The sequence below is a fragment of the Artibeus jamaicensis genome, unplaced genomic scaffold (assembly GCF_021234435.1).
Source record: "Artibeus jamaicensis isolate MK-2021 breed Jamaican fruit bat unplaced genomic scaffold, CSHL_Jam_final contig_1803, whole genome shotgun sequence".
Taxonomy (NCBI): domain Eukaryota; kingdom Metazoa; phylum Chordata; class Mammalia; order Chiroptera; family Phyllostomidae; genus Artibeus; species Artibeus jamaicensis.
Genome location: NW_026521356.1, coordinates 2,326,682 through 2,339,933, shown reverse-complemented (window position 1 = coordinate 2,339,933; position 13,252 = coordinate 2,326,682). Strand labels below are relative to the sequence as shown.

The window sequence follows — 13,252 nt, the reverse complement described above, 5'->3', positions numbered from 1 at the left end:
GGTGCTCTCTGACAAAGGGTTCAGCCCCAGCCGGCCCTCTTCCTGTCTTTTCTGAAGGCACGGATGACTGCACCGCTGAGCGAACTTGTGTCCTCAAGAAAAAGGTCAAGAACGATGCAAAGGTGCTCATCTGATTCATGCACACACCTGTCTCTAGCTCTCTATTCATGTTAGAAACATAAGGCCCACTTGTTTGCCACTGTTAGGTATTCCATTACTTCCCAATGGTTACACGAGGTTTCATTTTTTTTTTTAAGTGTTCAAGGCTTATTTGAGTTGGAAGGAATAGGACCCCCCCCCCTTGAGATATCTCTGGTAATTGAAACAATTTGTGGTGGGAAGCCAGGAGCAGCTGGGGTTCTGGAGGAACCAGGTCCGCCTCCCCACTCCCCACTCCCCACTCCCCGCTGGTAATGTGCCTGCCGCCTCTCCTCAGGGAGCCCCTTCCCCTTATCCCAGAGGGTGAGTTTCTGGTCGGCGCCAGCTCCCGGGGGCTTCTTCTCCCAGCATTTCTCGGCTCAAATGCTCTAGGAGGCAGTGTGTCTGAAGTCACCCTTTCATAGGGGCCATATCGAGCTGAGGATGGGCTGGCCATGAGTCAATCCCCACCCTCAGCCAACTGGCCCCAGCCAGCTGACACCCCACGTACAGGCGTCACTTGGAAGGGACGATGGGGAGTCATGCACTGTGGCAAGCACGTCCAGGACAAGTAACTATGGTTCTGGGATGGGAGGGGGAAGAAGGAAGGGGATCGGGAGGGAAAGAGAGGGAGAGGGAGGCAGGTGTGCCTTGCAGAAAATAAAAACAAGGGGGGATTTTTGCTCTTTTCAGGTACAGGAATGATCAAGAGAATGATAGTGACCTAGGGCCCTTCAGCTGCTCCAAGGCTGAAACCAGAATGACCACAAATGCTGGCTGGCCGTGGAGGCTGCATGTAAGGAATATCCCGAGGCAGTGACTAGTGGGGTCCTTTGCAACACCTCACCCATTTTGTGGTTCAGGTGGGGTCCTGTCTGGGGTGGCAGCTGCCTTCTCCGCAATCCTGCCGATTCTGGGCTCTGTGAGGTCACCTGGGATCTGCGGCCGCCCTGTACAAAGCCCTCCTCACGCCAAGAGCTCTCCCAGACAGCACTGCGCTGGGATGTGGCCTGTTCTGGGAGGCAGATGAAAGGTATGGAGCCGTAAGCCTCACCCTGGAGTAGTGTTTCCTCGTGTTTTGGGGAAGTGGGACCACAGAGTGCTGGCTGTCATCTTGTCACTCATTAAATTTCTGGTGGTGTAGTTAGAATTGCAAGGCTGTGTGATAATCAAATCCTATTTTATTGCCCTGTAGAAATTTAGTACGTGAAGAGTTCTCTTGTGTGCCATTTAAGGAAGCTTATCTGTTGACGTCTGGGGATCTCAGGAAGGTCTTAGCAACCTCTGTCGCCTGAGTATCCTGAACAGGTCTGGACACTGTTCACAGGTCATGGTGGTTGTTCTCAGATGGAAGGAAATGGAGGGGGAGAGAATGCGCTCTCTGCGTGGGAGAACGTGGTGGGCCAGAGGGACGTCTGTGGGGCGCTGGGGTGCCGGGAGGGCTGGACCAGCCATCACCGAAGCCCACCCCCACTCAGGTCCTGGGCAGGGAGCGGCTCCAGGCTCACTGTGGGTGCGGCACAGCACTCCGTTCCTTTGTGGACGGCAGTAGTGCCCCTCAGCTGCAGTTTCACTTTCCATGGTTTTAGTTATCCATGGTCAGCTGTGGTCTGAATATAGTACATGGAAAATTCCAGAAACAAACCAATCATAACTTTTAAATTGCATGCCATTCTGAGTAGTGAGATGAAATCTTATGCCTCCTGTTCCGTCCCGTCCAGGACGTGAGCCATCCCTTTGTCCAGCGGCTCCACGCTGCCCATGCTCCCGCCCATTCGTCATTGAGTAGCCTGTCCGTTACTGGATTGGCTGTCACAGTGTTGCAGTGCAAGTCACCCTTATTTCACTTCTAATGGCTCCAAAGCACGAGAGTAGTGATGCTGGCAATTTGGATGTGCCAAAGAGAAGCCATAAAGTGCTTCCTTTGAGTGAAAAGGTATATATGTAGAGGAAAATACACACACATACACACACACACACACACACACACACACACACCAGTACTATTGTGGTTTCAGGCATCCACTGGGGTCTTAGAACATATCCCTGTCAGATAAGGGGGAACTACAATCCCTGCTGAGAACCTACTATGTGCTGGCAAAATCGGCCAGACAGCGGCCCCCTCCCACCTTTCGCAGCTGCTCTTCATCTCTCTGCTCTCGCTGGGTGCGCCCCTCCCCTCCTCCTCTCACACTCAGGCTCTTGCAGACACCCACAGACCAGCAAGGCTGGAGTTAAGGACAGAGTCTTCCCCGGGAGCACCTCCTGCTCAGTGGGGGACTTCGGAAAACCCAAGGCTGCAGAGCCAAAGGATGGCGACACCCTGGTGGGTTTGGCAGGTGGGGTTCCACGTGAGAGGTTCTCGGAGCACTCTGCTGGCATATGGGGAGCCCCCTTTCCCCGCCTCCCTCCCTTTACTCATTCAGTGCACGCTGATCGAGGCCCTGTGTATGCTGGGACGTGCCTCAGCTTCTGGCTGGCTGTGGCCTCACGTGTTCAGGTTTGGGAGCAGGGCTGCAGGACTGCTGGGGCCTCCTCTACCCTGCAAACGTTCCAGCTCCTGCCCGACACCTCCCCGCAGGGGCACTGTGAGCAGACGATGGACATAAGTCATGATTTATAATCCCTTTCGGGGAATTATTGTGGCTAATGGGCCAAGCCAATTTGTGCTTCCCAAGGAGGGGAGGGCAAAATCAATTAATGGACAGCACCACGGCCAGGCCTGATGGCAGAGTGCGGCCTGACATCCGGCAGCGATAAGGAGTGTTCTGAGGCTGAACTAATAAGGAGATTGGAGGAAAAAGGAGAAAAACAAACCCCCCAGATCAATTTTATGTACAATGGGCAGAGAATGCAGAGTAAACAGAGCAGCGGGGCACAGCTCTTTCCATCTGGGTGAGTCCTGAGATAAGGAAAGGACAGGCTGCTTCCCCACCGTCCAACATCGGCATTCACTCCTGGAGGCACTCAGTGTGCACGTATCCGCACAGACGAAAAGGGGCTGGTTCCAAACCGGAACCAAGGGGAGAAGATAAGGCAGACCTGCCCCAGGGCGTCTGCTGCAGGGAAAGCCCGAGGGCAGAGAAGGAGCCCTGGTTTAAGATCCTGCCGCCCCGGCTGAGCCAAGCTAACAGACGGTGCCACGGGCCACAGCGACACAGGTGTGGTTGTCTGGGCTCCGAGGTCTCCCCACAGCACCAGGTGTGGAGGGCGTCTCATGTGGCGGCAGCCGTGCAGGTGCAGGCTCCTGCGGGCCTTTGTCTGTCCTCATGGCCAGAGAGAGTGATGTCAGGGGACGTCTAGCCCAACTGTGCGACCAGCAGAGAGGATGGGGAAAGTTGAGGGGTGATCGGAGGGAAAGGCTCAAGACAAATAGGCAGAGAGACCAACAAACAGACAAACCTTTATTGATCTTGCTCAGAAATTTCCTTTTTTTTTTTTGAGCAGCAAGACTCTCCTCTCACATGAGACCTTTCCCGGAGCCCCAGTGTGTAGCACGGGGGCAGGGCCCTGGTTGAAGGTGGGAGGGCTCTTGTTTTCACCAGCCCAGAGAGCTGGATTACAAGAGCCCTGCATGATTCTGAAATAGATCTCAACTTGCCTCAGAGCAGACCCCGAGGCAAAGTTCAGATGGGAGTAGTTCATCTGGGAAGAGATCCCAGGAAAAGATGCCAAGAGAGTGGGGAAGAGAGACAGGGGCCCGTGCATGGCGTGTGATGGAGCAGGTGACTGCTGTGGGCACCTGGGGCTCGGCTCCCACTGAGGACCTCTGGGGGACTGTGTGAGGCTGTCCTGCAGGGCAGCAAGGAGCCGGCTGCTTAACTGTCCTCCATTAGGTGAGGACTGCTCCAGGGGAGGTTCCCTGCTGCACCACCAGCCTCCTTGCACATGGGTTGAGGCTGCTCCTGTGGCCAAAGAGAATCTTCGGGAAGAGACTCACGTGCTTGGGACAGGAAGCCATTGGTATGGATGGGACTATCCACGAAAGCTGCACATGAACTCCGGGGGGGCTGGGACACATGCGCAGGGCACTGCCAATGTGTGTCATACGGTCTTAGTTTGCTACCTCTTTTTCTGAGTCATTGTGGTTTGTAACCCCTACAGGGAAATAGGTCCACTGTCAACCTAGTGAAGGAGTTGACCAGCTTGGGAGCACAACGAGAGTGAGGGGACCATGCCTCTTCCCTTTGGTGGCCACTACATTTGAGGAAGGCAAAGGGATTGTTCAGGAATTCATTGGACACCCCACATTAAAGCAGCCCCTGAAGTCTCCTTACCTCTACAAACTATGGGAAAAACCCAGAAGCAAGAGAGTTTGGAGCTAAAACAGCACTAAGCCCAAGAAGACGTGAACCAGGATGTGGATGAGGGTGTTGACCAAGACAGACTTTGTCTCAGCCTCAGGGAAGAGCAGAGCTTCCCCAGGGCCTGAGACAGAGAATGACCTGGGGGACTTGAGGGCAGAAACGGCCATGGCCGCTCCTGGGTGTGTGGGGCCCTGGCACATATTTTTTTTGTCTATATAAGTAATTTGATTAAAAATGTACCACATTCATGAGTCCATGTGAGGTACAGTGATTTGTTGGTGAACATTCAGAATATATGGTAGGAGAGCGAAACTTGTTGATTTGTTGTCTAATCACAAACATGTAAAGGTTCTTTGTCCTGTGTCTGTGAGGGTCACTCAGAGTGGCACATTGCCACCATCCTGGCGGCCCAGTCTTGAGCGATGCCATGAAATGAATGATCAATCAGCAGGAGTGATCAGCTCACGGGGCTGTCCTCCAGGAACCAGGGACTGACAAAGGAACTCCAGGATAACTCCATACACATGAACCCTGGAGTGCCTTGGAGCATCTGGTCAACCCTTTGCAGGAGCTGAAGAGCACCCTGCAGGGAGAAAAGAAAACTGAGGCCCACAAGGGGCCTGGTTTGGGCTGGGGGCAGCCCACAGGGGTGGCATTGCTGGCCATGATGGCATCAGCGGGAGATTTGGAAACTTTCTAGTAAGGCACTTCAAAGTTCAGGGCCCTCTGAGGCATGGTTGAGGGGATCTCCTTGCCTGGCTTTAAGGACACTAATGAAAAAGCAAACCCAAAAGATATTTACTTAAAGAGAAGATGGTAACGATATTTCACACCTAGGACCAGAGGGGGAATGAAGCTGGTCTGGGAAGACCTGTGTTATTAGAGACAAGGAGTTTGGTGGATAGAGAGGGTGGACCTAACCAGCTCTCTCCCTGCTCTTGGCTCTGAGTTCCCCCTCAGTGTGCACAAAATTGGCTCAGCCCTGCTGGCTGCTATGTGGCCATGGAGATCCCTACAGGAGGGTGCTGCCTTTGCTGTGAGAGAAGCACCCAGGGCCATATCCAGAGGCCACTTTTCACACAGGAGTGAAAGCCTGTTTTAAAGGAAACACGATTCCCTCCATGTTTTACATGGACATTTTCAACTTTCAACACTCACAGCTGACTTTTCTATACCTCCTCTGTCTTTAAAGCCCTGGCAGCCCCTGGAAACATGTCATGGAAGACTTTCCTCCCCCATATTCTCAGATGACTCAAATCCCCTGCAGATCCCCTATTTGCCACACTCCACGTTCCTGTTAAATCGCTCAGCCTGACCTCCTCTCACAGCCCCCCGACCTGCCATCCTGGTCTCAAGCCTTTTTCTCTTTTGCCTTCCTCTCCACACCTGCCTGGCTCTCACACCCTGTCCACTTTGTCATGAGCCTAGGCCCATCTTATCGCACCCCACTCCTTAGCTCAGGTTCTGTTTATTGGTTTATTGTCTATCTCCCTAATTAGAATCTAAGTTCCGAGAGAGCTGGTGCTTTCTCTGTCTTGGTTACCTCCAACTCCTTAGAACTCGGGACAGTGGGAGGCGTATCCTGTTGAAAGAATGTCTAGATCCATGACTCACATTGACAATGAAGGAATTACAACAGACATCTTTCTGCTTATCTTTTGAATACACATGCACTGCATTTTAAAAAATGTCCCTGTCCACTTCACCTGTCATCTATGTCATTCAGAGGTCTGTTTCTATTTGTATCACTTGGTTTCTCTCCTCATTATGGGCCATACTTTCCTACTTCTTTGTATGCCTGGTAATTTTTAAATTGGATGTCAGATAGTGTGAATTCTGCACTGCCGGGTGCTGGATATTTTGTATTTTTTTTAACATATTTTTAAGTTTTGTTCTGAGACTCAGTGGAGTTACTTGAAAACTTATTGGAAAAGTGTGCTCTCTGAGGCTTGCTCTTCAGACTGTGATAGGCAGGACCAGAGCAGCCTTTCTCTGGGGCTCACTTGGACCCATTTCTGAGGCACTACCTTCTGAACTTCATATTCAACGACCCTTTTGTGAGGAGGTTTCTCTGCTTGGCTGTTGGAAACATGAACTGTTCCTGGCCCTGTTATCTACCTCCTTCTTTCTGCTAGTTCTTTCTCCAGTCTTGGGTGATTTTCTCACATTTATTCATTGGTCAGCAGTTAGCTGAAGACTCAGGAGTACCCTCTGCAGATCTCCAGAGACAGCCCTCCACCTCCACCTCCCCATCTCCATAGCTATCTCTCTCTTTTCTCTGCAGCTGACTCACCTCTGGTACTCTGTGTTGCAAATTTAAGCCACCTTGGCATCCCAGGACTGTCCCCTCCATTTCCTAAATTCAAGGAAACCACTGGGCGCCCCCTGGCGCTCCCTTCCTGAACTGCAGCCTGAACACTGCAGGCAGTAAGTTGCGGCAATCATACAGCCACCTCATTTGTTTCTCTTTTGAGTATCAATGTCCTCGACTGCCTTTTATCCAATATCTGAAAACCATTGTTTTATATATATGTATATGTATGTGTGTGTATAGGTATGTGTGTATATATATAGTGTAGTTTTCAGTTGTTATTATGCTCCAGAAGGACTGGGCCCTGCCCCAGGGCCTGCGTCACAGAGCCAGCCTCAGCAGCAGGAGATCTGGGCTCTGACTCTCCCACTCACCACCTGGAGGAGCATTTGTTGAGTACTGACTCGTGCTGGGGCCACAGTGAGAGCGAGAGAGACAGATCCCTGTGTCATGGAGTTTTTAGTCTTGGGGTTGGGGGGGGGTGTAGGCCATAAAAATATAAGCCAATAAAGATGATATATTAGATAGTGATGAAGAAGGTTAAACAGAATCATGAGTCATAGAGTAACTAGGGGGTACTTCTAGTTGGGGTGGTCAGGGGAAGCTTCCCAAGGTGGGTATTTCTACCAGTAACTGGCTATGTAATTGTGAGCCAGGGCCTCCCTTTGCTTCAGCTTCCTAATCATGTCAATGAGAGTGTGGATTAGAGGAGGTCTATGGGCCCGTCCAGCTGTCAAATGCAAGGATCTGTCTTCTCCCTCGTGATTCTTCCACCCTGTCCTGGGAAGGGGGAAACGCCAGTTGTAGTGTGTTCTCTCTCTGCCCTCCCTCTCCAGGGTGGCGAGGTCCTGTGCCTATAGAACAGGGAGAACAGGGGCAGTGGACAAGCACTTTTATTCTGTTAGCTTCGTTTCCAGGTGCCAGTCCTCCCCCCACCCTTGCAGCCACCATCCAATGCCTCCTAAGGGTTGGACGCCCTCCGCTGGATCTGCATTGGGAGCCAGGGCCTGGAGTGTAGGGCGACTCCCTGAGACAAGACTCCCGGCGGCTGTTTCTCCAGTGGGAGTGGGAGTTTCAGCCCAAATCCTGTAGTTCCCCAAGGTGCCCTCACTGTAGAGCTCCTGGGAGCTGTCCACTGCTCTGTGGGGGCCGTGGTGTCCTTTGACCCTGCAGGGTGGGGGGCTTCCTGGACACACAGATCACTCTGACACTGCCGAGGGGCCATCAGGGCATTGGAGTGACGGTGCAGGGTTTGGTCTCAGAGATTGGAACTGGTCACCAAGATGCCCTGCCTCCCACTGCCCTGTTGTTGACTCTGACCCACTACCTGGCTTGTCCTGGCTGTTCCTGGGCTTCTACACCAGGGGTGGGGCAGGGGAGTGGCCTGGTGAATAGCTAAAAATGACTATTATTTCCCCCCTGTCCCACCACCGTGAGTGTCTGCACTACATTATGACGGCACTACTTTATAATCTAAAAGGGTCACCATTGTTTATGAGACAGCCACTACAGGAGTGAGCTGAACCCCTCGTCCTGACCCCAGCACCCCGGCACTGCCCGACCTGGCCTACAGCTCCAGCACCCACAGGGGAGACGGCCCCAGCCTCATGGACAGCCTCCAGGATGCCACCCCTAAAGAAACACAGTTCCCTCCATTAAAATTAAAGTCACTAGTTGCTCCCAGCAGCCCCCAGATCACTTCTGGGGCCAGGGTGAGTGAGAAGAGGTGCCTTCATCTGTCCTCCGTTCTTGCTGGACACTTACTGGAAACCTGGAAGGAGACAGGATGTTCTTGTTAGGCTGTGCAAGGAGGCTCTGACTTCACCCAGGACGAAAGGGCGAGGGGCGGGCCATGCAGGCCACACCCCCTGGGTGTCCTGCTCTGTGCTTCTCAGAGCCCTGACTCCCAGGGGCTTCATTTACCCCCCAAGCTCTGAAGGAAGAAGTCTTCTTTGCCCTTTGCCAGTTTCATGTCTCTGAGCCAGAACCAACACGCTCATTTTCCACCCCACGGTTCTCACAAACACACCTACTTCATTCTCCAACAGATTCTGTCCTTTCTTTTTGCTCCAGATATTTGTTATAGTCCAGCCTGGCTCCCCCCGATCATGTCCCCTCCATGCCTGTCACCTCCCATGGCTGGGCGCAGAGACAGGTTCTCTGGATTAAGAACCAGAGCTCCTGAGGTCTAGCCAGGACGGCCCCCCACCTGTGACACTCATAACTTTGGAACAATCGTGTGAGTTCTCTGGGCCTTGCTCTCCTCATTTCCTAATACCTGGAAAAAGCAAAGTGGCCACACGGCTCCTGGCTTCTCCCCGTGGTCCATGGGCCGGCAGCATGGGCATCGCTGGGGAGCTTGTTCAGAAATGCAGAATCTTGGTCCCCCTGCTCCCCAGACTCTCTGGACCAGAGTCTGCTTTTTAACAAAACTTCTAGTTTCAGTGACATCTTAAGGCGTGAGGAGAACTGGTATGAGTGACATGCGGTTAATCTGCTTAAAGTTTTGCTCTCGAAATAAGAGTGAAAGGGAATTTCTGAAGCTTTTTGGGTGGTGTAATGAACGCAGTGTTTAAAACCACCTGCAGGAGGTGGAGAGCTGGAGGGGTGAGGCAGTTGCAGCCACCCAGTGTGGCTAGGGTGACCCGGCAGCGGGTGGGGAGGGGGTGTGGTCGGCTTGATGTTGCTGAAGAATTGGTGATTCTCTGTGACACACCGAATATGGGAGGCCGTGGGGAGGATGAGGTTGAAAAACATTCACGGCTAGGAGCCCTGGGTCCTTCAGATCCAGTCCTGTGTGCAGCCCCCCAGGCCGGCGTCACTGCTCACAGAGCTGATCTTTCGTTTTAAATCGTTCCCAGCTGTCCTAACTGAAGCAACCCTAGGACAGGAAGGAAGACAGGCCAGCCCAGCAGAGCACACGACGGCGCTGTGTCCCAGCCACTCTGCAGCTCTGGTTCGCAGCCCTGCTGCTGCTTAGAAACCCCTGCGGGGCCTGTGGAAATCCTGATGCCCAGGCCACTCCTGTGGCTGATTAAATCAGAATCTCTGGGTGGGCTCAGTAGATTCTGATCAACAGCTGGAGCTGAGACCCACTCACTGCTTTCCTGTATCTGTTCCAAGGATTGGCGAGGGCAGGTACAGGGCACCTCCAGCCACGTGGCTGCTGACCAAGTCTCTGGTCTTATGTTTCCTTTGCACCACTGACCAAGCAGCCTGGGCCAGCAGTGCGGAGTCAGAGCCAGCTCCCACCCCAGGAGGACTCTCACTGGCTTCCACAGACACCTGCGTGCAGGGGCGACTGGGGTGGCGATGGGGTGGAGAAGAAACGCCACAGACTTGGGCTCAGAGGGCGTAGCACTCCAAGACATGGTTCTCAACCCCAAATAAAAGGCACCATTTTACCCTGGCTGGTGTAGCTCAGTGGTTTGAGCATGGGCCTGTGAACCGCAGGGTGATCGGTTTGATTCCCCGTCGGGTCACACACCTGGATTGTGGGCCAGGTCCCCAGTAGGGGGCATGTGAAAGGCAATCACACATTGATGTCTTTCCCCCTCTCTTTCTCTTTCCCTTCCCCTCTGTCTAAAAGTAAATAAATAAAAATCTTTTTTTAAAAAGGCCCAATTTTTACTTCATATTTTACTTTATGAGCCCCAGTTAAGTGATGGAGCAGTCAGTCTATATTCAGATTTTGTGACTGTAGATTCCCAGACTGGAAGTTTATCTGCGGCTACAGATAAACCATTAAAAAAAAATCACACCTTACCACGTGGGCCAGACCTCGTCACAGAGGCCAAATCCCCACCCATAGCGCCCTGGCGCTTGGCGTTTGTGGTCATTATTTGGGAGAGGCGGACTGCTGGACAAAGGGGGAATCTGAACTTGACAGATGACAGTGCCAAGGCTGCACAAGGCAGAGATAGCCCCTGCATTTAAGCCTCTTCTCTCCCAGTTCTGTGTCCTTTCCGTGATACAGGGAAGGATCCGGAACAAAGGAGAGAGAAAGCGGGAGGCTCCTAGGGTGGAGATGATGGGCGGGGCATGGGGACACGGAGGCGACTGGGCGGGGCCTCCTCCCGGCGCCAACTGGAGACGTGGGCACCGTGGTCACGGGAGTCACGCCGAGGTTCCTGTCCAGGTGGAAATACTTCCAAACTCAGGAAATAAGGAAGATTTTTTAAAAAAGCAACACTCTAGAAAGGATTTAACGTCATTTTCTCAGATTTTAAAGCCACCCTTGGTGGTTAGAAACAGCAGATTTGGCACCGTGGATGACTAACCCCTCTTATGGGAGACATACACCTGTCCACAGGTGCCCCTGGCAGGGATTTAAACTTGAACCCTAAATCAGGTAGATTCACATGGGCCTTGGCAAGGGCTAAGAGCCGGTGGGAGGCTGACGCTAAATCCCCCTCTCTGGGCTCCTGTCCCCAGACTGAGAGTCACAAATCCCCCACAATGAGCACCCCTGAAGAAGCCCAGACAGACAGGCCCCTAAATCAAGAGCGGAGGGAGCCCAGCGGGGAGGGAAGTGTTTGCTTTGGCCCGGGAAGGTGCCTGGGCCCCAGCCTGTGTGTCTGCCTGACAGTCAGGCAGGCTTGATAAGTGGGCTGCGTAGAAAGTGCCGAGCAGTGGGACCGGGGCCATCTGCCACGCGTCCAGAGAGGCTGCACCTGCTGGCCTTTCAGCCCTGACCTGGCCGGAGGAGGACCCTTTATCATCCTGTCTTCAGCTTCCTTTGCAGCCCCATGGTCACTAAGAACCCAAGGTTAATTTTCTTCCCTTAAGAATAAAAATTGAACCCTTGAACTTGTTTGTTTTGATGAATGACTTCCAGGCTGCTGTTTGTTTGGAGAACAAAGCTTCCCAGCTGCAGGGAGGGCAGAGGCCAAGAGACTGACCCAGACGGCAGAGTGGCTTTGAAGACCACGGGGCCCGGTGGAGAGTGTGCAGGAATCCTGGGCCCTCCTGGCTCCGACATTTGTTTGCTGGGCAAGTTATTCAACCTCTGTGTGCTCCTGTTTCCTCACCTGTCCAAAGGGAGGTCACATTCTTGGCTCCGTACACCTTACAGGAGTGCTGAAAGCATCAGATGGAATAATATAAATAAAAGATGTGTAACTGGTAACGTGCCGTACGCATTTGAATAAGAGTCCTGCCCTTCAGCCCAGCTTTCCGCACCATTGGGAAAGAGTGTGGCAAGAACACACCATCCTGACTCAGACCTTGGATTCAGGTTTCTTCTCTTCTGAGAGGGGTGAATGAAAAAGTCTCCATGATGTGTAAGAAAGGTGAGTAAACATAACTCAAAAATCTTGCTCGCTTGTGGACTTCCTGATGGGAGAAGCGACAGTTGAGTTTTATGAATTATTCTGGGGAGAGGGCCTCCCTGCCCCCAAAGCCAACCTCTTTTTCCACATGGCCTGGAAATTATATCTTGTACTTTCTCAAAAGATTTTCTCCTGCAGTTCTGGTCCAGTTTTCCACCTCATCAATTTCCTTTGTTCTACTGACCATTCCTTTCGGTATATAAACGTCTTCAAAACCATTTGAAACAAAACCAAACTCCCTGCTGCTCTATGCGGCCTTCCTTCAGCGGCAGCCTCCCCTCCTCTCCTCACAGGGAAACTCCCCTGAAAAGGCCTCTCCACTCGTTAAACTGTGAGTTTAGAGGCATCTAAACTCAGAGAGAGGCGTCTCTGCTTCCTCTCCTCCCCGTCTTCCCTCCCCCGCTGCGGCCACGGGGGCTTTATCCTCGCAGTTCCTGGCCTGGAAGGACACTTGTCCAGGACCGTGTGTCAGACACGTGGCCAGCAACCCATGTTCTGCCCTTGCCGACTCAACCTCTCGGCAGCACTGCGCTCTCCCGGCCTGTCCACCCTGCGACACGCTCTCTGGCTGACTTGCCTGGGGTCCTCACACTTACTCATCCACTGGCCGCACCTTCTCAGGGTTTTGGCTGCGTCTTCCAGCCTAGCAGCTAGGGATTTTACACAGTGCCACAGCTTCCCACGCCACCCAGACCTCCCCGCTGAGCTTCTGAGTCAAGTCCAGCTGCCTACTCATCTCTTCTGGGCTTTCACACAGCATCTGAAACTCCAGGTCCTTCCCTCTCCATCCACTCCTCCCTGTTTTCCTCATTTCAGAAAATGACGCCACCATCCTATCATCAGCTGCTCAGATCACAAGCCCAGAAGCCCTCCTGGCTCTCCTGTCTTCTTCATGTCTCATATCCAAGCGGCTGGAAGGTCCAGCTGCCCCCATCCCTGGCCTGGACCTTCCCAGGAGCCTGATTGCTGTGCTCCCCCTGGTCCTCTACAGCCCGCCATGCATGCAACAGCCAGAGCGAGCTTTCCAAAGCAGCAGTCACAGCTCAACCTGCCACGGTTTGGATTCTTCAGTGAGTTCCCACCGTACCTGGAATAGAAGCCAAACCCCTCACCCAAGACTCGTGTGGTCCTGCTGCCTCACTCGGCCCCCCGGCCACCTCTGGCCT

The 13,252-nt window shown here is 53.0% G+C and overlaps 1 protein-coding gene across 1 annotated transcript in view; it reads right to left on the bottom strand.

Moving 5' to 3' along the window:
• Nucleotides 1-8,291: 8,291 nt before the first annotated feature.
• The window catches only part of KIF6 (kinesin family member 6), a 425,073-nt gene continuing 420,112 nt past the window's right edge, over nucleotides 8,292-13,252 (bottom strand). The window contains exon 22 of the mRNA XM_037146181.2: nucleotides 8,292-8,527. Coding sequence (XP_037002076.2) covers nucleotides 8,517-8,527 — 11 coding nt within the window. The 3' untranslated portion in view covers nucleotides 8,292-8,516. The remainder of the gene's footprint in view (nucleotides 8,528-13,252) is intronic.